This window comes from Anguilla anguilla, chromosome 14, assembly GCF_013347855.1.
Source record: "Anguilla anguilla isolate fAngAng1 chromosome 14, fAngAng1.pri, whole genome shotgun sequence".
In the NCBI taxonomy this organism is placed as follows: Eukaryota; Metazoa; Chordata; class Actinopteri; order Anguilliformes; family Anguillidae; genus Anguilla; species Anguilla anguilla.
Window position 1 is genome coordinate 30,258,789 of NC_049214.1, and position 25,000 is coordinate 30,283,788.

A 25,000-nucleotide genomic window follows, 5' to 3' on the forward strand; every position below is an offset into this window, starting at 1 on the left:
AAGGCACATTGAACTGCAAAATAAGGTGTTACACAAATAAACGTCATTACTATTACGATGATGATGATAATAATAATAATACTTATTATTATTATTATTGTTATTATCATTATTATTATAATTAGTAGTAGTACTGGATGTGCTGTGTTGGGCGCTCTTCAGGAGCTCACCGGAGTCGGAGTTCTCGGGGCTGACGGAGCTGAGCAGGTCCTTCTCCTTCTCGTAGTCGCCCTTGCAGAGCAGCTGGCCCTCCTTCAGCACGAACTCGTCGCCCTTCCTCAGCTGCCGCTCGCACACGCAGCAGCAGAAGCAGCCCAGGTGGTACACGCACCCCAGCGCCCGCATCACCAGCTCCGTCGCCGCGATCGTCTCCATGCAGCCGCTGCACTTGGTGGCGAACAGCCTGGTGGGGGTGGGGGGGGAGGGGGAGAGAGGGAGACAACGTAAGTGAGGGGAGAAAAAGAGCATTTGAAGGTGGTCAGACTCTATTAATTTCTGAAGAAATGTGAAGTACACAGGGGTTGTATGGGGTTGCCCGTCTCGCTTTGCAGGGTGGTTACGTACAAGACGTGGGGCAGTAGTGTAGTAAAGTGGTTAGGGAACTGGGCTTGTAACCTCTGAGTCATAACCTCAAGGGATGGAACCTGAAGCAGTTGAAGTTCAGTAGTTGGCTAAATAGTATGGGAATTAAACTCAAATTGCTCCAGTAGATATACAGAATTCTTAATTCCATATAAGAATGTTGAAAAAATGTAAAGAGTATCTTCTGTAAGTGCTGACGTCTAGCTAGCAAGATAATGGAAAAAGTACATTTCTGAGTAATCCGTTTTAAAAAGAAAAAAAGGTACATTTCCTGGGTTACAGCACAAGCTTTCCAGAGTATTTAAGCCTTGAGGTGGTGCAACTGGGCCACTGAACTACTGTCAGAACTGGAATTGTTTTTCCTAATCACCCAAAGGACACTCCAGCCACTCCACTTCTGATAAAGTACAGTTCTCCAGTCCTCATGTTGCACTACCACCTTTGCAATTGGCCGTCTGTGTCTGTGCGTGACGGAACTCTGGGAAGGCCCAAGTCCTGCTACACCGGCCTGTCAAATGATAAACAGTCACTCCGGTTCATTCGGCAAGTGATTATGCTGTATACTACAGTCACTGTGATTGGCTATTTGAGTCTGGGTGTGACAGCGCTGTGGGCGGGACAGAGTCCGCCCCCCTCGAGCCTCCCGATCAAAGCGCATTCTGATAGTGGAGCACTTTTCAGGACTGAGGCTGTGGGCTGGTCCCGCAGACAGCCACCGATCCACAGCCTTTTAACAACCGGTCATCTGTAAAACCCCATGGTGCTCCACTAAAGATGGATTGTGAGCAACCAGCGTGCCGGGAAGACCAGAGCGCCGTCATGGTTCTTTCCGAGACACCGTTGGGTGATTTGAAACACTCGATTTGCATCGCAACCAGAGAGCGTTCTGGGTGAGCGAAGGCGCACCTAACCACCGTCAACACTTCAACTTTCCATTCCACCCCACAAATCACACTTTTCTTTTTTGTTTTTGTAGTAAATAGAGTTGAAACAGATCCTTGTATACTGACACAATAATCCTCATATAACACAGTGTAGAATACGAATTTAGCAAGAGCCTCAAGAAGTTGCGGAATGTTCGATCATCTTTTATGTCAGTTTTTTAAAATTAATTTAAAGAATGTCAGTTATCTTTGTAAATGTGAAGATTACTACCTGGTTTTACCAAGATTTTGCCCCAAAAGGGCAATTAAAACTTCATGAAAACCTTTCAAGGCTGCCTGGCTCATTCCGCAATGCAAGTTGTGTGTCATAATGCAAGAGAATGAAATGGAAAGCATGAAGCAGAATACATGAATTCATGAAAGTTTTAAGGCAATATATTGCTCCCAAATGTATGTAATGTTTTTGCCAACTGAACTGATAACTTCAGGAAAGGGGGAAACTAATCAGAAACAGATGAAGAAAGTGTTATGGACCCTAAACTGTCTTTCTTTGAAATAATGGTATGAGGTTTTATAAGTTTGGCTAGGGACAGGTTTCCCTCTCACATGCAGGGATGGGGAAGCTGCCTACAAGCTTCTCTGTCTGAACTCTGGAGGGAAAGGTTGTAAAAAAAATTAGCTACATTTTCACAGGCGTCCTGCTGGGTGAGCTAACATGAGTTAGCGCTTCCTGCTTTTCCCTTCCAGGCTTCTACGATGCTTTAGTCTGTTTTCCCCATGCCTTAATAGCCCACACTTTTTGGTACTTCTCATCCCCATGCCCTCACTGGGCTAGTCAGGGATAAGAGGCACAGTCATGGTCAAGGGCAGGGTCATCTCAGCTAGGCTGGCATCAAAATGTGGAAGTTGGCAGAGATCATTCATTCTTTTTTTTTTTCTTTTCTGTGCACAGAACGGCATTTGCTTATAGGAAAAAAAAGAGGTCTGTCTGGTCGTCCACCAAATCTGCAAACACACACGTCATCCCACCCCATAAGATTCTGGACCTGGATCTACTAGTTCCCTGTTTGCACTGGTCTGCGGTAGCCAACAGCTCCCAGCTGGCCGTCTATCTGTTGATAACATCTATTTCCCAACACGATCCAGGCGAGGACAGCCAGCGCGTTCCCGCACTTCCGCTGTATCAGAGCCACGCGACAGTGATGAATAGCATAAATATATGAGTTCAGATGGGGCAAAACACCCAATGAGGCTTTGCTTTTGTCATGGTAATTCTATCGTGGCAGTTCGATTGAAAACTGATAACAAGCATGGACGATATTCATCCGAATACAACAGCTGCATGCGTCACAGAAAAGGGGTTCATGGCACGTTTTTGTTGTTTCTTTTCAACTAAGCAGGGAGAAATCAGTGTTTCCCTCGCCCGGTCGTTTTCCAGCTGCAGACGGTGCAAACATCGCATTCAAAGGTGTGTTTGACTAAATGTTCTGCTCGATCTCACTGATCTGAAAACCTAGCCGAGACCAAACCGAAACTAATCTGATTGGTAGCAGAAATACCACCTTTCCGCTCTGAATCTCTCCGTCTTGGGCAACAATTACGAGTGAACAGGGATGTAAATATTCTATAGCTCCTGAATGACATCGTAAGAGGCTACAATCACTGCCGTTAATAGGCTAATAAGTACAATTTAAATCGACCACGAAAGCAAAAGAGAACATCAATAAATTAAAATGTCTATATTCACGATCGGCTGTGCAAAGAGCCATCTACGCGTTGGCTATCTGTTCAATTAAAATTAATAAAATGATTTGTATGTGGCAGTATTCGGACAAAACCCTTAAGTGGCTTAAAATGGAATTTGTGTAAAAGTGAAAATGCCAGTATTTCTCCAAGTCACTGAGCCTGAAGTACATTGACACTGCCAACTGTAATTTCACTGTCCACGAGAAGGTGTCATTAATCAGGAAGTATAATAACAGATCATTTCTTCTTCATCTATATTTCACAAGCAACACTAACCTGGATTAAAAAGTGTCTTTTTTTTAAACATGATTTAATATTCAAAGTTCTTTTCATTAAGCAATTATTTTAAAAATTATGTTACACTTTGAGCAATAAATATTATTATTATCATTACGAGAAAAAAAAAATCTCTTCTGAAGTTTGTGAAAATATCTACTTCAATGCATTATCTGAGCACAGCATTCAGGTCACCCCTACACTAATATCAGAACCAGACTGTTTCCCTTCAGTTATAATCTAGTCCAGGGGTCCCCAAACAGGGCTCCATGAAGAAGTCCTCGGGGGGTCAGAATGGAAAATGTAAAAAGTACTTCCCGCTTTAAAATTATTTCGTTCATATTTCCATATTTCTGTAATGGCTATTTGATATGTTCTAAACCCTGTTTGGTTTTTTACATTCTTGCTAATATTGTGATAATTTGAATGATAAACGGTTTACATTGTTTATAACTGTATATATCATATTGTAAAAGACAGCAAACATATATGCAGATTGATAATACCATGGCATCATGATGTCGATGTCATCTGCCTAAATTGTATCAGACATGTTTCAACATATTAAATATATGAATACACTGTAAATTGATTACACTGTCATTTCAACCCTTTTGGGAAAATGAATTTTTGTTTACCATTTCAGCTAAATAGTTAATGGTAGTAGTCTATGTGAAAAAAGAGGTTCTGATTAGTACTTCCTTTCTAACTTCCCCTCCCCTGTGGTGATTCTAGAGTTAGGTATGTAAGACGACCATTAACATACAACACCATTTTAGTGATGGGCGCAATATGCCAAAATGTTCGAAACTTTCAGCCTCACCGTAAGTAAAAATGCTGAGTGCAGGTCATTCCTGAATCTAGTGCACTACATAGCTAGAGCAGTGGACAATGATCTCTAAAACTGGGCCAGGACCAGCACCTTTGCACTGTAATACACTGCTGAAGGAAGCTGATGCTGTAGAGGTGAATACTGAAGTACATTACCACAGCGAGCACAAAGATAACTTCTCCAATTCATTGGCATCGTGTATGAATCTGACAGAAAACACATGATTTTACAGTGGCATTGTTCTTTCTGTAATAATAGACATTTAGTCACATCCAAGATGATGACAATGATGAGGATAAATTCCATGACTTAATTCTCAGAAAATCTTCTATTGTATGCATTGAACAGGTCCAACATTGCTTCTGCAAACATGTCCTCCTCGCCTTTTTAAAGCATCGGACAGTTGCATTCTGGGAAAGACAGAGCCAGGATGCAGACATCGCCAGGACAATTAATCTGTCATTACTGGCTCACTCATCCAGATCACCAAGTGAAATGTTTATCTAGTGACAGACACGCCAGGGACAGGAGAAGACAGGAAGAGGAAGTGGCCATTTACTGCAGCTTAGAGCTGCCTCAGTTCCCACAAACACCTGAACGGCTCCGTCCAGCTTAAACCTCCTCCATCTTCGCTCACGTGAAAACGCTCTTTTTAATGAAGAACAACACCCTTTCAAACTCAGTTTTATTTATTTTTGTCCCTTAAAGCTGCTAATCTTCGTAAGCCTTTACTTCTCTTTTCCCTTCTCTGCCACCTTGCATTTTTCCATAGCTGCGATACCCGTTTGTTCCTTGAAGAGACTTCCTGTCTGTCATTGTGTACCCCTCCCCCCACCTACCACCACCCAAAAAAGTCTAATCCAGACTTTCCACTCAATGGAGGACCCCTCCCAAAACCTCCCCATGCCCCACCCTCCCACTGTCGCCGGTGTACCACAGGTCAGGCCGTGTGCGATGCCCCCGCTATGGGTGCTGCTCATGCCCTCTACAGAGAAAGTGGCAGCTCTGCGAAGCTTTGGATGTGCTGAGAGACTCTGCTGGCAGCAGAGGAACAAGCAGGAATTTCACACGGGGAACTGGCCTTGTGATTTAACCCCACCTTGTGTCTTTGAAGGACAGTCACTCCATCTCCCACAGATAATTACAATAAAACAAGAGAGGGAGGATGATGTGTGCGTGTGTGTGTGTGCGTGTGTGAGTGTGTGTGTGTGTGTGTGTGTGTGTGTGTGTGTGTGTGCATGTGTGTCTGTGTACACGAGCGAATACATGTGTTTGGGGAGGGGAGGGAAAGGACAAGCACCCCAGAATGGCACAGTCCCCAGAACTGGACTGATGGAGAACCTAATCCCACTTTAAAACCTCTTCAGCTCCAGCCCAGTAAGAATTCCCTTTTAGGTTCCACAGTATGGGGAGTGTTTACACTCACCTCCTGCACTTTACAGAAGCACCACATACAGGGCTGGGATTCAGCAATTCAGGCCTGAGAGGAGATTTAATTGCACTAACAATTTTCACTAATTAATTACTAGCCACTGTAAAACAGAACTTGGCTCAGATGAAACCTGGCAGCTCAGTCAAAACTACAATAAAAGGTATCAAAGCAGGCAAAATGCTGTAAGTTTGAAATGTTGTTTGCTTGAAAACATGAACCAGTCCTCTCACTGACAAAAAATAAAAAATAAAAAAGAAGCAAACTCCCATAAATCTTAAAAGTATAAGGGAAGGAGGCACAGACTGGTAGGGGATGTGTTTGAAAATTGTGGCATTAGCAAGAAAAAGTAAGTGAAGTATCTACTATGACCCATCTACTATGAGAGCAGCAGACTCTATACTAATGATTTACAGTACAGTAGCAGCAGCAGCACCTGGAAAAGCAGGTCGACTGTAATTACAAACACGCATCGGGGGTCAGAGCTGGGGTTCTCAGCTACCCCAACCCCCCCCCCCCCCCCCATGGTGCACTTCCTGTGACTCGCGCAGGAGACTAACAGGCTTCGGTGGATGGCCTGAACGTGCGTCTCTGGCGCAGGAGAAACAGGGGCTGCATCTGGAACTCCTTATGATCATCCACTGTCTGTTATTTTCTTCTCCTGCACACTGTAAAGGCACATCCTGCAGGTGATTGAAACGGGCGACAGGAGACTTTCATCTCCCTCCTGCTCTGAACCTTCCCATCATGCTTTGGATGGGCAGGTGGGCGGGGTGAACGAGCGAGAGGTAGCGGGTCGCTATGGTGACAGCGCTCCGCCTGACCCCCAGCGCCTCTGTGTCAGACCAGTACTCAGACTGTGGGTACTGACTCAGGAAACTAATTCCAATTTAAATTAAATGGATTTGACCCCACCCTGGTCAGGACTCACTGCTTGCTAGTGTAGTAAGAGGTGGGTCTTGTGGGGAAAATAAATAAATAAAACCTGTCAATTACAAGGACAGTCACACCAGTCAAATTTAACACTGCATTATGTGCACTGCACTCATTCATGCCCGTTAATGCTCTGCCTGTGTGTGTTTTCATCAAGGATCCACATGCCTATAGCCTCCATTACCTGTGTTTAGGGATTATGCTTGTCTCCTCACACACCTGTGTGCAGGGGTTTGTGGGTAAGGCCCCGTGTATGGGCCCAGGGGTACTCAGCACTAGGACCTTGATACTGACCACACCCTCCCTGTGTCTGTACTGACTCAACAAATATACACACACAATAAACAGTGAAGGAACATATACTATCATTGGCTTTAATCCATTCAATTAAATCATCCTAAAATTCCCTGTGGGAAAAATAAAGCTATTCAATTCAATGTGATTATTATAGTTACATTTATTAAAATGATCCATTCTTATCTTCCATTTATACTCTGTCTCCTTAACAACTGGGGCATGGGTCCAGCTCAGTCAATGATCTGGATTCCAACTGATGGGAAACTAAATACATTTACATATTATATTCTTACTGTTGCCACTACTACAATTGAAATGTTTGCAAAATGTATAATGTTCATGCTTTTTTCTCTCTCCAGAACTACTTTCACATAATGCTTTGGCAAATGCATTTCACCCAAACAGAGCACATTGAATAGAAGTGAACTGAGAGAGGCCGGACTGATTGATCATTACTGATGGATTGTTACTATTAGCAGGTTTGTTCCTGTGTCTGTGCACCATGTGAGTCACATGCCTGTCCTGCCTCGACGCGGACCCCCGTAGTTTAAAAAGGAGAAGCGGGGGCAACGCACAGTAGCCGCAGTTAGCCCACAAGCCCAGGAGAAAAAGTGGGCTCGCTCGCCCGCTCCCCGATCTCAGCAAAAACATTTGATGCCCAGATGTCTCTCTGAGGCAGTGAGTGGCTGCATTTCTTGCAATTATCATTTTCAGCCATTTTCAACTTAAAAGAAAAATACTTCTTTGATGCTGTAGCAGACTCCCAGCACTACTGTTACAGGCTGTAGATAAAGGAAAAGGGAGGTATTTCCCCCCCCAACCATTACCCCACATACATGCATGAGCTGAACATGTGTGCTTCCATTTCAAAGCGTGATCATTAAATCTTCAAATAGCCCCTTCTTCCGTGTGACATCACGGGACCGGGGTTATCTATGCGCGCAACCGCGGTGTTTTGCATCGTTTACAGTAGAACACCAGAGAAAGCCAGGGCAAACATTCAATCTCAGCGCCACTTTGATTTTGCGACAAAAAATGATAATATTGTAATAAACGACGTGAAGGAAAGGACTCGTTGCTTAATAATGCACGAGGCGAAACGGTTTTATTACGGCTTGGGTTGTAATTGTTGCTACTAATGAAGTCTAATAAGATTCGCCCTCGCTACGGTCCCCGGAGCAAAGTGAACTCGCCCCTTAAAGCCGCTAATCGTCGCCGGGTTCTCGCCGAATTTGCATAGTAATGGTCTCTATATTGAGACTCTTTGTTTTTTAATTAAGCTCCCAGCAGGTAGAAGTGTAACACATTACTGGAAAATTCGCACGTTGCTAACGTCCCGGAGGAAAGCGCTCGATCATAACAATCTTGGCGCACAATCTTCGTTTTATCCATATGTGGAAGAGAGCGGCATTAAATAACCCTCACACGACGATCTGAACTGAGGGTGACCATGGGCACATGTATGTTGCCCATGGTCAATTTTATGAATTAAATGTGAGGCTGTCATAATTACTAGGGTGACAATGCGTCATAAATTCAAACAGCTGGATATTGCGCCGAAGCAATTCAGACTAAGAGCCTTGTTCACGAAAACAATGGCAGGCACGAAACACTTTTCTTATAGCATGCATTCCATAGGCTACCACTGTTGCCACAGTGACACAATTGTTCACAGTACTGCTGTCACGAGAGGACAGCGTTTTCTGGCATTCTAATGTCACTGGCTTGTCTGCGTGCCGAACGTCACCAGAAGCGACTGCTGCAGCTACGCATGCATAGTCATGCGCTCACACCAATACATTTTTTAATTTGCTAATTGTTATCCCCGTGTCCGGACTAACGCATAAGGCTCATATATATCTTTACCATTCTCCAACATCAATCAACTTCGCTAAACAGTACTGAATCAATTTCGGTTCCCAGTAACCCTCTGGCTACCTGCCCAGCCCCGAACTGCATGCCATCGCTGGCTACTGTTTGTTGGCCAACTGTGATGTGCCTAATTTTGTGCCAGGGCTGGCTGATGATGACTGTCTCCAACCATAAAACCGTCTGTCTACTTTGGCCCAATGCATGCTTGTTTAAGGGGTTGCAATGCCGAGCTGGTGCACCTTGCTTGGGCGCTCAGAGCCCCAGCTCCTGCCCTGGATGTGGAAATCCTGTCAGAGTATGCAGCACTACAGAGGCCTGAGCCCCTCCTGCCTAGCAAACACCCACCCCCCCAAGCCCCTGAAAGAGGAGTGGACTCACAGTGTTAGGAAACTGTCAAATGTGTTTGTTTCTGCCACCAAAGGACAGGCCCACTTTTCTCATTTGCTGAGTGACAGAGACAGAGAACACAAACAACCAATAAGGTGTAGTGAAACTACAAGTACATGCGCTCTGCAAAAATCTAACCTGCAAACACAAGGTTTCAGAAAAAAAAAATCTTTTGTCACCATAAAAGAAGAGAAAAATCTCTGCCTCCTTTGTTCAAACAACTCTTTCATTTCTGTATAACTACACATCATATACACTAACAACAGCCTGAGGGGGGAAAGGCTGGTGAAATATATGAGCTGTGAGATCTGGACTGGCTCTAGCTGAAGAAGGCCCCCCGGTCCGCTGCTGAGGCCAGACCGAATGGAAGGGGTCTGCCATAGGCGCAGACGTGCTCCTCGAGCGTCGCGGAGCACGGGTCGGACTGGGAGCGGACTGGGACCGGAATGGGGTCGGTCTTGGAGCGGACTGGGACCGGACTGGGACCGGACTGGGAGCAGACTGGGAGCAGACTGGGACCGGATTGGGGACGGCTGTAAATCAGACGCACCGTTAACGAGGTTCCTCCTGCGGTTCTCCCGCCAGCTCTCCGCCAGATCGGAATGCGGGGGTGACTAAGGGGAGACCACCGCGACGCCCATCAAATGCTAACGCGCCCAATTAGCGCTAATCAGCCCCTGCTCCGAAAATAAATCATGAAATAAACACAGCCTACAAACACACAAAAATATATATATGTAAAGACAGACCGTTCACCTGGAAAGTAACTATCAGCTTCATGCTTTCTCCACACAGTAAGAGCCATATGAAATGAGGTCTTGGGGAGGGGTTTAACCACAAAGGTCCAAATACACACCAGGCAGGTTCGAGAGACGGTGCGTTCTGACAGCTACACAAGCTATAATACCAGTATGATACTTCAGCACACATGGCAATACTCTCCCCAAGAGATGAGAGAGGGGGGTGGGGGGGTGGGGGGGTTGGGCATGAAGAAGCCACACTCCAGGGTGCCCCAGGGGGTGCCACCTCATTGGCCATAGAGCAAGAAGCATCAGAGTGCATGTTTGCTTGGGAGTTACATAAAAAATGCTCATTAGGGGCAGGGTTCTTTCACAATGTCAAAAAGATTGATGGGCATCTGAAGCTAATAAAGGCTTTCTAACAAAAAAGCAGCGCCATGTTCTTATTGACATTGTTTGCCATATCATTAGTCGGGCGGGGGGGGGGGGGGGGTTGTGTGGGGGGGGTTACAGTCAGTAGGGAACACTGGCCTCGTCATTACTCACTGGGTAAGGTTCCTAGTCTAAGGCCACTCTGTTCTGGAGCAGTCTCATAACAGTATAAAAATACATAATGGACAGGCCATTCAGTACATCTACGCACACCATGTAACTACAGACTAGAGAGTACCCAGCACTCCATCAAGCCTTGAACACCCACAGGGTCTCTGCCACTGCTATGAGACCTGGCAAGCTGTTCCACATATTGACTCTCAGTAAAGAAATATTTCCTGATATTCAATTAAATTTTCATCTATGCGCCATTGTTTTACTGACCGAACTCATTCTGAGAAACCTACTGTAGTTCACTTTGTCAACCCCTTTCATTAATTTAAAATCCTCAATCTAATCCCCCTTAATCTCCTTTTACTGAGTTTGAAGATATTAAATAACTAAAGTCTTTACTCATACGTCTTTCCTTTCCTCGACCAAGATTCAATTTAGCCGTCCTTCTTTAAACTTCTTCTAGCCTCAGACACTGTTCATAGAGCATCAGAAAAAGGAAGTTACTTAAAATGAGACTGGATTCTGCAACTTGATTGGTTCTAACAAGATTAGCCTGTGTTGGGGTATGTACTGATGAACCAATAGAGAATTGTATATTATCAGTCGTAGCTTCCAATTGGAGCCCCACCTACACAAGAGCATGATTCATCAGAAATAAATGAGCGCTGGTTTATTAGAAAAGCACCAGGCTGGAAACTGGGCAGATTTACCACACATCAGAGTGGCAAACTGGACAGGTTCTGGGCAGGCTTACAGCACTGTAGGGTTACAAGCTGGACAAGTGAGGCTAGCTTGTACAATAGTACAGAAGGGCAGTGAATGAGTCCGTAACACTTCAGTAGGCCAGTAAGTTCAACTCACCTTAAACTACGCAGAAAAGCTAAAAACATATTACCTCACAACAGCAAGAAAAGACTGAACTATCGCTAGAAACATGCACCTGATTGTTATTACGGCCTTTATATGGTAGTTAAAGTACCCTGTGCCTTCGTCTTTCTCATAAAAGCACAGTAAAGCTAACGGTTGTACTGGATTAAAGTTTGGGACGTGAGCCCGTGGGGAAACTTGATTTAAATCCTCCAAAATGCCCCCCCCTCCCCACCCCCTCCCCACTGTGCCCGTCTGCCTTTCCAAATCTCAGCAGGCCTCAGTTTAACTCCAGCCGCTGTGTCTGAGGACCGCGGCCTGAGGAAGGGCATGTTTCTGTGTGTGTGTGTAAATGAGCTGCAGGGTCCCTCCTCACTACTGTAACTGTACACCGCGTGTATGAGCCACCCCTCCACCTGCCCTGCAGGAGACCTGACATCTGTACAACATGAGAACCAGAGAGAGAGAGAGAGAGAGAGAGAGAGAGAGAGAGAGAGACAGAGACAGAGAGAGAGAGAGAGAGACAGAGAGAGAGAGAGAGAGAGAGAGAGACAGAGACAGAGAGAGAGAGAGCTGCCAGTACTGCAGGCTGGAGGAGGATGCCTCCCTCTCGGCCCCCAGACTGTAAATTCCTCGGCACGGTTTTTATGCTTTTTAATAACTCTGCCCTGGCTCTTGCCCCCATCCCTTCCAAGTCAATTTAAAGTGAGGTGTACCAGGCTCCCCATATTAAGGGCTTTAGTGGGTTTGGGGAGGGGCTCTCCGGCTATTGTTCCCTCTGAAAAAGATTGGTGATGGGCCACAAGCAGACTAATGGCTATCAGATGTCAGGGGGCCGTCTGTGGTCAGCCTCCCCGTCCAGGAAAGGCCTCTTTGCTTGTTTATGCATTCATGCTTAACTCTGACTTTACATCCATAAAGTGTACGGAACGCCCAGTTCGTAGTCCTCCACCCGTTCAGGAGCCGAGTCGCGCGAGCAGGCTGCCGCTTCCTTTCACTCCGCCACCCGCCGGCTGAGCTGCGCAGTCGCTGCAGCAGAGGGGCTGCATTCCCAGGAAGCCTGCGCAGGCAGCCCGCGTGACACTCCACCGGATGAGCCAGCCGGCAGCCATCTTAGAGGGAGCTTCCACAGTGTGACGAGGCCTGAGCATCCCTCCTCGGGGGCACCACCGGTGATTCTGGGCCCCATGAGAAGATCTCAAATTGGGCCCCACCGCTATAGAAAATCCGATGTTCTAATAGTTTTGAGGGCCCCTGACAGTCAGGGCCCTTGGCATCTTCCTAGCTGTCTTTTTGCGATGCCCCTGTGACTCCTGATGATCACATGACTGGGCCCAGGAGCCCAGAATGGTGAATTTACACCGGTCACAGAATCTCCAACACACATCTGTCTGTCCTCTGGCAAAATGTCAGGCTGAATTAAACAGTTAATGGCCTGTATTCAATAAAAATATATGATAACCTGAACTTTACATTAATCAAAACAAGCCTTATACTTTTTCTTCATTGAGCCAGCTAGTCTTAGTGATTGCAGAACTCACCACAGCCTGGCTGGGATCTACATTTTCCTTTTCTTTGACCAACAATTAAAGGCAAGAATTAAAAAGTGTAACACACCCGTTTACTTGTAAGACAGAGTTTAGGACGAATCTTGATTTGACATAGGCCTGTGTTTGTGAAGAAAAACATAATAATTCTTGCTTTTTAATGAACCCCTGCCCATGTCTACCCGAGTGACAGCCAAGCTATTTCCACAGTGCGAGAGAACAAAAGCCTGGACCGTGGAAGTGTGGTTTCCTATTTCTGGCACACAAACACAAAATCAAAGCACTTATGAGCAGAATGGATTGAGTTGCAAACTAATGGCAATTATTCTATCCAACTTTGACCGGCTGAATCTCGCAGCCTAAATTCTAGAATGAAACTTTCCTGAGAACGCCAGTACACGACCAGTGCCACTGATGTAAAGCAAGCCATGAAAAGAGAGAGAGAATATAAATAAAGAGAGTGAGGACACAAAAGACAGAAATCAGCACTAGGGTCAGGTGATTAAGGAGGAGTAGGATTATTGCAAACAGGGATGGGGGGGTCTCTAATTGCTTTTGACCTGCCGATGGCCCAGTGCGGAAACTTAAGAAGAAAAACTAACAGCAATAAGGTGTGTTTGGAGGCGGGGTCCCCACCCCCCCCCCCCCCCCCGCACGTGCAAAAAAAAGAGGCGGGATCAGGTGGGAGAGCCTCTCCACAGCCTCTCCACACCCAGCTGTTCACTAATGAAAAATACCACGGCTTTGTGCAATGCCCCCCCCCGCACATAAACACACAAATACTCTCACCCCCCAACTCCTAAATCCCCTCCATCTTGAGGAGTTTACTCTCACTGAAAAGGCTCCAGGATTAATAGGATAAGTGTGTGTGTGTGTGTGTGTGTGTGTGTGTGTTAGTTAGAGGGGGTCTTCAGAATTCCCTGCCCCGACCCACCCGACCCCAACTCCAAAGCTTGTTCTTGGCGTGTTTAGCATATTGCAGTGAAAAGGGGGCTGTTTGTCTGAAGTTTTAATTAGCGGGTATAATCCGGAGATTACTGCGAAAAGGTGTGTGGGCCGGGGGGGGGGGGGGTGTGTGTGAAGGGGCGTGTTTATTCAGCGTCGAGGCTTAAACAAGCCCAAAGCCATGATCAGCAGGCCACTGTCCAGCAGAGAGGCCAACTTCTGTTTGTGTTCCTTCATTTCATTATCTCTCTCCCTCTCTCTCCCTCTCTCTTAGCCTCTTAGCCCTGTTCTTATTACCCAGGTCCCCTCTGGTCTTCATCGGCCTGATTAGTGTAACACTATGTCTGTTAACACAGCTGGCATGGTAAAGCTCAAAAAGGCACACACACAGACACACACACACACACACACACACACTCAGTCATGAACATGCATGCACACACAAGCGCTCACGCACATGCACGCACACACAAACACACACACATACACACATTTACGGGTTGGCACCAGCTTGGCTCTGGAGGCCAGGCTATGTGGGGGTAAATATGATGTAAATCCAGGGCTTGGATGTAAACGTCAGTGTGGCATTAAAAAGAGTGGGGCATTAAAGTGGCATGGTGTTAACAGGGCAGGCCATGGAAGAGGGTGGGTTAGGGCATTAATGGTTCAGCACTCAGTATTATTTAATTCTGAAATATGTTTACTTATAAATCATGAGGTGAGGTCACTGCCAGTCTGAGCCATTACCTTTGAGAGTTCTGCCTCCGCTTCTTTCTTTCACTTACAAGCGGCAGGGGAAATCTCAAAATCATCCTTCACTGGGGTCTGTGTCCCACCTGGCTCTCATACTGAAATACACCTTTTCTGATCCATCTTAATTCAAAATGAAACATACTGTCACTCCCACAGTCCTGACCCTACCTGAACAACAGACATTTCCCAGACAAAACTTAACCTTAGAAAAGCAGCTAAATAAAAAAAAGTGATGTAATCAGAGATTGCTTGGTGGCAACAGCTTGTTTCCATGGCAGTGGTGCAGTAGAGCGAGATGTGATGAGTGACTTGGGGGGGGGGGGAGAGGTTCTCCAGTCATCATGATGAGTGGACTGGAGCTCCAGTAGCAGGGTTGTGGTAATGTGGGGGGGGGGGATTCAGATATTTCCTTTCATGCTGTCTTCCACTCACAAGGCTACAATTCACCGAGGGTCCCCACAGACACAAGCAACTCTCATTCACACACACCTCGCCTAATACAGGGCTATTCCACCCTGCGCTAACACTGCATCACTGCTACCTCCACATGACATCACTTCCATTCAATTCAATCTTTACTGCCCCCATAGAAAAATTAATTATGCAGCTGGTGTTTCTCGAGCCATGCGTTTAAACCATACATCGAGACTCAAACCCGACAAAAAACACGCAACTGAGTTCACAATTAAAAATGGATCTGTACGCAGTTATTAAGAGGAGTCCATCCAAATGAGCAATCTTAGCAGAATTGTTCTGTGTGGAATGAATGAGTTCTCTGTTCCATCGTGCTGAACCCTGGGTAATCCGAACCTGAAGGGGGACGCTAAAGTTCTTCATGCAAAGGGTGCTGCGTGCGCTCCGGAATGGTCTGGGCTTCGTGCGCAACCTGTTTGGCCAAAAACGCACACGAGTTGGGTCTGTTGGACCCCAATTATTTGTCACCACTGCCCTGTCCATGGGGACTGAACCAAAGTCCTGACCCACTGTTAAAAATCCCACAGTACTTCATACGACATCAGGGGTGTGAAACTGGTGCCCGGGTCAAATTCACCTCAGAAGACTGCCTCTACATCTAGCCAGCTTAAGTATATTAGAAATGTGCATTTAAAAAACTGCAACTTTCATATGCACTTGAAAATTCTAATCCCTCAAATCAGTACCTTAAACATATCGCACCCTAAGAAAATACAACGGATATGGATGTTTTTCAAAGGAGGTGTAGAAAGAGACGATTCTCCTCAGAGTATCTGCTAAAGGAATGAAGTGTCTTTCTTAGCCTCATAATGGCAGTTTGACTTTGAGTGGCTCAAACATATATTATATAAATTCTATATAATATTTGATACATTTTTTTTTTCAATTGAAATGATGTGGCAGTGGCCTTCAGAAGAAACCAAGCACAGAGTAGCAGGTGTTATGCAAATTGAAAACCTTTTTTGTGTGTGTGTTTGACAAAGTCACACAAGCAAAACAAATATGGCTTTCAGTATGAAGGAGCTGGGGGGGTTGGATATCACCATAGAAACCAGCAGAGGGACAGGGTGGGGGGTCAACCCTGGGGAGGTGGGGGCTGTGCTGGAATGCATGGGACAGACAGAGGGGAGCTCGAGAGACGACACCCCAAAAACTCCGCTGTCTGAGGGAACAAAACCCAGCCACCTGACCCCTTAGTCCCACTCGCCGTACCCCAAAAAACCAGTCCTATCAATGAGACGGGGACCCCGTTTCCCCTCAGCAGGAAGCACGTGTGCAACCCCAAGGGCTCCCTTCTTTTACAGAGTCACCCCTCCTCCCCCACTTACAGTCACTGAATAGGGCTCTCTCACAGGGGGTGGAGCTGGTCCGTACGTCTGCCATGCTGTGGATCAGCTCATTCAGGAGAAGGGTCATTATTACGCCGATACGAGGGGGCTATTCGCACTTCAGTCCAGGCCAGGCCTCTGTCTTATTGGACCGTTTTCAAACCTTCTCATGATTAAGGTCCAATCAGAAACACAGAGCTTTGCTCCGCTGCTCCAGCGAAACCCCCGTGGCACCTGCCTGTTAGCAGCTGTGCCCTTTTCTTGCCGCGGGTCCGGTTCTATTCACCTGTCTCTGGCGCTTCATCTGAAGACCCGTTCGTCAACTGATATTATTCTCTGTATGCGACCAAAAGCAGCAGCAACAAGAAAACAATGACTGACACCTCTTATTCCATCTCCCTCTCTCCCTCTGTAGAGCCACTAACCAAAAACTACAATATATCAGAATGTACTGAAAATATATCTTTTGTTACCGCCATATATTCAAATGTATTGTGTATAATTTTACATGCCGGTGTATCTCCATTGTGTAAGGGTGCAGCTGGTAGTTTAAATGGCACTGCGGTGGGTCCGCTGGCTGAAACCGGCAGTGGCAGAGCCCCATTTGTACAGTGCAAGTGCGCTCCCGGGTCCCCAGACCATCGACAAAAGCGCGGCCATAAATCTACGCTCTCTCTGCACAGCGCGCAAACGCTCGCAGCGTCACACGCGCACTTCTGCGCTCTCCTGCTCCATAATGAGGTGAGCGCTCCTCCTGAAAAGGGCTCCTGTCGTCAGTCCATTCAGCGAAAAATAGAGTAAAAAAAAAAAAAACACAAAACAAAAAGGATGTCTCCATTCATCAGTCAGTTTTACGGGCCTTTAAAGTGCGAGCCCTGCTCATTGTCCACTCTGGACCCTGTCCTCATCTCTCTCCCCCTCAGCAGCTGTTTGGATAATGCACACGCAGCTTTTATTCAGCAGGGTGACGAATGGGAGCGAGAGGAGAGCTCGCTTTCAGCCTTAGAGACACACAAGCGCACACATGCACACACACACACATACACACACACACACATACACACACACATACACACACACACACACACATACACACACACACATGCACACACACACACACATACACACACAGACACACACACACACACACACACACACACACACGCACACGCACACAGAAACACAAACACACACAGACACACACATACGTACACAAACCCAAGGACAAACAAATGAACATCTGCACATACAACAATGCACACGCACATTGAGACACACAGAAATACAAACACAAACGCAATAAAAACAAACTCACACTCACACACACACACACGCGCACGCACCTACACACACATACACACACATGGAATACTGCTGGAGGCAGGTTATGATATGATATATTTGTGGTTATGCTTATGTGCTAAAGTTTAAAGGAGCATTTGCCTGGTCTCTTCCAGGGTCAAAAGAGGTCAGCATGACTTTTACATATTCCTGATAGTTCTCTCACATTTACTCTGTGTGCTAATTAGCTTACATTTGTGACCCCTTATGGAAAAAACATGTGTTCAAAAAACACGTGAACACCCAACATGTGAAGAGCACACATGGGAACGATAAAAAATACTCCCACTTTAAATGAGCGGTAAAAGGTAACCTGTGCTATTTCAAGTCACATGTTTTGTTTTCACATGTGAAAATACTAGTTCACATTTGAAAAAGTCAGTCACGTGAAAATGTGTAATGTGATTTCACACCACGTTTTGTTTCCGCATGTGCAAATTTTAATTCACATGTGAACAAAGCCAATTACACATAAAAATGCCCAGTTCACACGTGACATTCGTTTTTCGTTAAATTCACATGTGAAAAGGCAAATTTCATGTGAATTTTGCATAAGGGACAGCAGTGGGGACAGTACAGTAGCAAACACAGAGAGGGTCAGTGTTGCACACACAGGGTCAGGGTTCAAATCTGCTCTGGTTATGGGCTTGAGCCTGGTTACTTAGTCTACAGTACGATGCTGCAGTAAATCTCACTCTGTCTGAAACAGACAATGTGAAGCTGTGCGAATCACTGAGGAAATAACCATCAGCTTCACTGTTTGAATATGGTTGTAAATGTGTATGTGCGCGCGTGTATGTGTGTGATTGATATATGCGTGTGTGGGTGGAAGCGTGAGGGTTTGTGTGCAGGTGTGTGTGTGTGCACGTGAGTGGGGGCAGATAATTGACCCCCCATGGAAGTGAAGTGTCAAGGGGGGGGTGGGGGTGTGTTGAGGCGCACACGTCCTGAAGTGACCCACCCTCCCCTGGGGGGTCTCCAACTGTGGCCTAATGCCAAGGCCGGAGGAGAAACCCCCCCTCCTCTCCGCATGACTAGCAGGTGCTTGTCATGGTGGTGTCTGCTTCCTGGACTGGTGTCACTGGCCTCATGTCCGCTTTCAAATTCTGCCCATAGCCCTAGGCTGTCCTTTAGCATGAACACCCCCCCCCCCCCACCCCAAACACACACACACAGACACATACACACACAGACACACGCAGGCAGACACACACACACACACAAACACACACACGCAGACACACACACACACACACACACACAGACACACGCAGACACACACACACACACACACAAACACACACACGCAGACACACACACACACACACACACAGATACACGCAGACACACACACACGCAGACACACAGACACACGCACACACACAGACACACACACACAGCCCTGTCATCACCTCCGCTCAGCGTGGAGAAAGCCCATTACTTCAGCTCAATTAACTGTGAGTGAGCTCATGAGTGATGTCCCGCCCCCGTCCCTGTCTGTCACACACGCTCCTCTCTCCTCCTCTCTGGCGAGTGTGGAACAGAACGCGCGAACACAAGGCCTTTCTGCAACATAACAGTCACTGGAGCTACGCAGTCAAGGCCATTCTACAGAAACCAAAACAGCCAAATCACAAACTTACCCCAATACATCCGTCACTCAGGGCAACAGCGTTTTGGCCATTCTAACGACACCAATTTAATGTTCAAGACGAAGTGAAAGACAAGCGCCACAAACTTCAAAGCTGGCCTTCGTCACACCAGGAGATTAGCAGCAGCTTTTGACTGACGGTGTAATTATCATTCTGTTCTCATTCTATAAGTCCGTTCCTCCCATTCTCAAGGCTAAACTGTTAAAAATGGGTAACTCTGATCTTTTGTGAAATAAATTCCACATTGGTAAAAGTGCAGTTTGATTTTTTCCTCTTTTTATTTTTTCTCTTTCAATAACTGGAACGTTTTAGGGCTGTAGCCACCCCCCAGACCCCCCCCCCCCCCCCCCCCCCCCCCCAATAGTTTTGAAACTATATTTAAATATTTATATTTAGATTCTATAGTTCTATACACCATAAAGAAAATACTGCAAGATTTAATGGACCATATTCCAAACGTTACGTGGCACAGCCCGTGTTTCTTAACACCCGCAGTTCGGTTGGGGCCCTGGTCGGCTTCGTACGTTTGGAACAATAGCCGCTTTCCACAAGCAGCTGCAGTTGGGGAGGCGGCACGCGTGTGCAATTGAATTCGCGCGGCCCACACAACCGCAGGAAGAAAGCGAAAAGAGTGTAAAACACTTTCTTTGATACTCGAAAATACATACCGTGACCTGCCAGGTCAGAAATGTGTTCACTTGTTTGTTTGTTTTTTTGTGTGTTTTTGTGGGTAGGGGGCTTGGGTTTCTTCCTGAAAAGCTAGCGACTATTTCAACCTGCACGTTTAAACTGCATAAGCATAGCAGTTGGAGAAATAACAAAAACAAACGTTTAGGAAATAAATTTCACCGTCCTAAATGAGATTTTTTTAACCACTTTGCTCTGGAATGCAGATACCTTTTTCATGTCTCTGAAAACTGAACATTCCTTTAAAAGTATTTTATTTCCGAAAGCCCCTTGTAATAGCCTAGCCTAGCCTACGGTGTATTTCAATTACATTGGATTATCTGCCACCTTTACCCGGTGGTCCTTTGCACTGTCAGTCTGTACTCGGTAATGATGTTACCAATAAAGTAATTCATCCTGCCTGGAAAGAGGACGCCGCAGCAGCGCAAACGATAAAAGCAGCCGCACACGGCGCCTGGCTCAACGACTTTAGTGGTAAGTGGCTATGACAGTGCAATAATGGAGCATGCAAACGCTGGACCGTAAATTGGTTAGTTAAGGCGTGATGGACGAGGCGAAGACTAACCTTGTTTCCGAAAGTGCCTCTTGATTTCTGATAATGAATTTGATTTCATTATACCTTCCCCTTATCTAATTAAGACCGTGAGAAATCTGACCCGCAGTGGGCTATACGATCAGGTCTTTGGAAAATATCATCATTATTTTTTCTACAGACATAAAGATGACGCCTTTGCTTTCTTTTAGAAAACCAATCATTTTCATGGAAAGTGCGCGCGTGTCGATAGAGAAACCTTATTTTTAACGCATTTAAAATATTAGGCCTACAGCAAATCGGACTGGCTTATAATAAATGAAATATGATTTGTGATTTGTTAATGAAAACAGAAGTATTTTGGTCTAAACTACCAATTTCTCTCAGGATGACTACCTCTTGGTATTCCTCTCCCCAGCCTACCCAACAGCAGAAAGAAGAAACGTCCCGTAAATGGAGAAATGCGTTTCAGGACTACAAGTCCAATGCTAAAACGGCATCTTCAGTGCGAGACGGTTATGTACAGGTAAAATCACACTTATGGCTAATAAATACAAATGAAATGTAGCAATGCAAGTGAACCATAACAGACGGTGGCACATTTACCTTTCCCTGAAACGTACATCCATTCATTTAATGACAGGGAATGCAGTTTAGTGTATCAGTTATGGGGCTTGCCATGGAAAATAAAGGTATAACTAGCTGTGTAAAAGCATAGCGTATATATATAAAGTATTGCCACTGTGGAAAAGAGCATCTGCTAAAAATCAACATATTAATGTACATTTGGCAGATACTCTCCTGGGCGACTTTCACATTAGTTGGGTAGGCCTACATTGTAACAAGGTTTAAGGGACTTAAGTATAGAGTCAGAAGTTGTCAATAGGAAAATACAAATCCAAAGTGCTATTATATAACACAATAGCATCATATACACCACACACAGTTACCATAGTACCATTATGAATACTAATAATAATACATTAAATTTATAATATTTTCTATTTCTATTCTAATTTTACTAAACACATTTTCCATTAATATGAAACTGCAAAAATGAACACAATTTAAATAACATTCTGAAATATGACTGCAACTGTTAACTTTTTTGCTCATTTGTCCCCCATCAACTCAGTCCCACCTTTACTATAATATGCTTTAACAACACCACCACAAAGGAGAAGAACAAATAATAATAATAATAATAATAATAATACAAATAATACAGTCTTATGTGTGTCTTCTAACTAAGAGTGTGTCTTCTAAATGAGTGCCATGTAATATCAATGAATAAAAGACCATCTCCACTTCAGGTTTAGCAGAAGCATGCTGGTTATCAAACAGGGTGCATTTCAGGCATCTGGTCGTGCGCCAGAAGCACTGACTTCAGACTGGAGCCCAGAGCCAACATGCCCCCTCAGAGCCTGCGCCGCCACAGTAGCAGAGCTAAAAAAAGGCTGCACTCTTTACAGATGTCTCTGTGTAAGTGCCTGTGCGTGCAGTCGCATTGGAAACACATGGCACAGGCGAGCCAAGTCTGCGCACAAAAAGATTTCATGGGGAGGCATGAGTAACATTCACGTGAGCTTTTCTGAAGAATTCCTCGTGTGAGGCAAAGCACACTGTGTATGTATTTTTGTGTATCTGTACATGTGTGTGCATTCTGTCAATAAGCAGGTGATTCTTTCACGAAACACTCTGACAGGCTTTGGGGCATTTTTACTGGTTAATCTGTGGCCCCCCCAAGTCTATCAGAAGTCACCCAGACCCCACATTGTCCAATGCCTCTTAAAGTCAGTCTCTTGCTAATTAGGAGACTATTTTTGACCAATGAATTAATGTGTTTATTATTATTATTATTATTATTATTCACTTTTTACACTATTTCATGGGTGAGGATGCCAGGAGACAGACAGGAAGTGAGGAATGCAGAGGAAGATGAGAATGAGGAAGGAGAATGTGGAAACGGGCGCAGTGTGTGGGCATTAAACCGAGGGCCAGCCAGGCCAGAGGACTGCGGCAGCAGTGAGAGGCTAATTAGATGCTCAGATTGTTTCCTCGGTTGATTGATGGAGGAGAGGCGGGGAGAAGGGCCCCTGGCTGGGTCCTGTCACCAGCTAATCGGCCTTGCGTGCGGCCGGTGGCTCTCCAAGGGTACCCGCGTACCCGGTGCTCCGGGCGCTATGATCCGCCTCGCCTCTCGCCCCCCCCCTCCCCCCCCACAGCCCAGAGTCTCAGCTCCACCTCCACAGACACCCCCCATTTCTCTTACAATCTTCACTTAAGGAGGAATAAAAAAACAACAACAAACAGCCAGCAGCAACAGCAGCCCTACAAAGTCCGCAGACCTGATAAGAGCCAGAGGCGCGTGTCAACCTCGCGTTAATCGACCAAGTACGTCAGAACTGTGCAATAAAAAAAAACAACAACACAAGGAAAACGCTGCTGTGAACGCGTGGCAGTTTACAAACGGACCAAGAGACAGCCTCCTCCAATAATGACAGCTTAGGCTTAGGCTCTCTCTCTCTCTCTCTCTCGCTCACTCCCTCCATCTCTCGTCTTCTCTCTCAGTTCTGAGGTATTTATTTCTGGCCTGGTTTGATTAGCTCTGGGCTGCTCTAGCATTAGTGCCCCTGCTCTCCCCACCTGATCTCCTGCTTCTCGGCTGAGTCTACGCCCGTCTGTGTAGCAGCCCTGTGTGGCCCACAGGGTCAAAAGGTACCCAGGGTGATGCTAACAGACACAACCTAAACCCAGGCAAAGCACTTAGCTGGATTTACGGCACTTATAAACTAGCCTCCTGATGATCTCTGGTGTGACATTCACTTAATGTGGCCCTCAGAGACCTTTCCCAGAATTTCTTTGACTTTCTTCGAGACAAAAACGGATATTTATTCTTGTTAGAACAGAACCTCAAATGAAAATGAGTAATTGCAATAGAAACGTGCATGAGTGTTTCTCTCAGAGAGATTTACTCAATGGAGTATATAGGCTAGATAAAATGAGCATATGCAGTAAAATAGAGTTCAATATTAATATTATTATCAATATCAAAATGAATTGAACTCCAACAGAGATTGTTTGAGTCAAAGAGAAATAAAATTTACTCAGATAAAACACTCTATTAGAGTTGATTCTGGGATCCTGGAGCCAAGAAGCAGTTACGCACTAACCACTGTGGGGCTGTGATTGGGCTACGTACACTCATGTTAAATTATGACGGCAGGTTAGCCACTGACATTAGATTTGTGAAAAAACCCTAGGTGTCATTCAGTAAGATGCATTTGTAACTGGCAGTCAGTTTCCTTTTTTAACCATTAAAAAAATGTCCTAGCATAATCCAAAAGCACTCCTTGTTTTTCTAACAGCCCTCAGTGGACTATAAACGACTGTGTTAATAACTGCGCTCAAAACCACAGACACCAGACCACACTTCAGCTTTACGCAATGAACACAAACTTCGCTGGTGCAAGCACCGTGAAACTCCCATGATATTTGCACACCGAGAGCTCATAAAAAGGAGGAAACACTAGTCGCTTTGGGGTGTGTACGCTGTCACATTAACCACCCGCTACCAACTTCAAAAATATGCATGTGCACGCGAAGAGTCGGATATGCGTTTAGACCAAGTTGCCTCAATGATTTATTTAAATATTCCATACCAAATGTTAATGCGCGTGATGCGGCAATGTGTGAGAAACACACCACCTTCTGAGGTATTAATCGCTAAATATTTTGGGGCTAAAACGGAAAGTAGAATTAATAACGTTGTTTGCGTATTTGTTTGCGATAAATTCCCAAAGAGTCATTTAATAGAATATGTATTTCAAAATGCGCTGAGTGAGAATATTATCACCCCAAAGTGAGCAGGAATTAACAAACAGGCAAGTTATTGTGAGCCGCAATGTGACATTTTTTTTATACGTACGGAACGTAATTTAAATAGCCTACTGCAAAGCTTATTTGTGATAGTATGTGTTCTATTATCACACACAAGCATGCACATACGTCTGTGAATATGCAACCTCATGTGAAGACATGTTTTGTCGTTAAAACAAGAATACGAATGTTTTACATTTAACCTGTCTCTTAATAGCTGGGGCTATAGCCTAAATCAGCAAGAAAAACGATTCTGCGAGAGATTCTATTTGAACGGTATTCTGATGGAAATATAAATAGTAAATCTTATAAAATATAAATCTTATAAATCTGTAATTTTATAAAATTCGACATTTTGCATAGTACGAGCTGAAAATATGTTACGTGGTCCATTTCTTTAAGCTCAAGTAAATCGGAAAAACTAGGCTACTGCCCAGTTGTATCCATCTAAAAAAGTCTGAAGTAATATCC

General features: G+C 45.2%; 1 protein-coding gene across 3 annotated transcripts in view; it reads right to left on the reverse strand.

Annotated features, from left to right (window-relative positions):
* The window catches only part of LOC118212447 (LIM/homeobox protein LMX-1.2-like), a 68,564-nt gene that overhangs the window by 9,654 nt on the left and 33,910 nt on the right, over positions 1-25,000 (reverse strand). For all 3 annotated transcript variants that reach the window (XM_035390313.1, XM_035390314.1, XM_035390311.1), the window contains one exon: positions 171-403. In XM_035390313.1, coding sequence (XP_035246204.1) covers positions 171-403 — 233 coding nt within the window. The remainder of the gene's footprint in view (positions 1-170; positions 404-25,000) is intronic.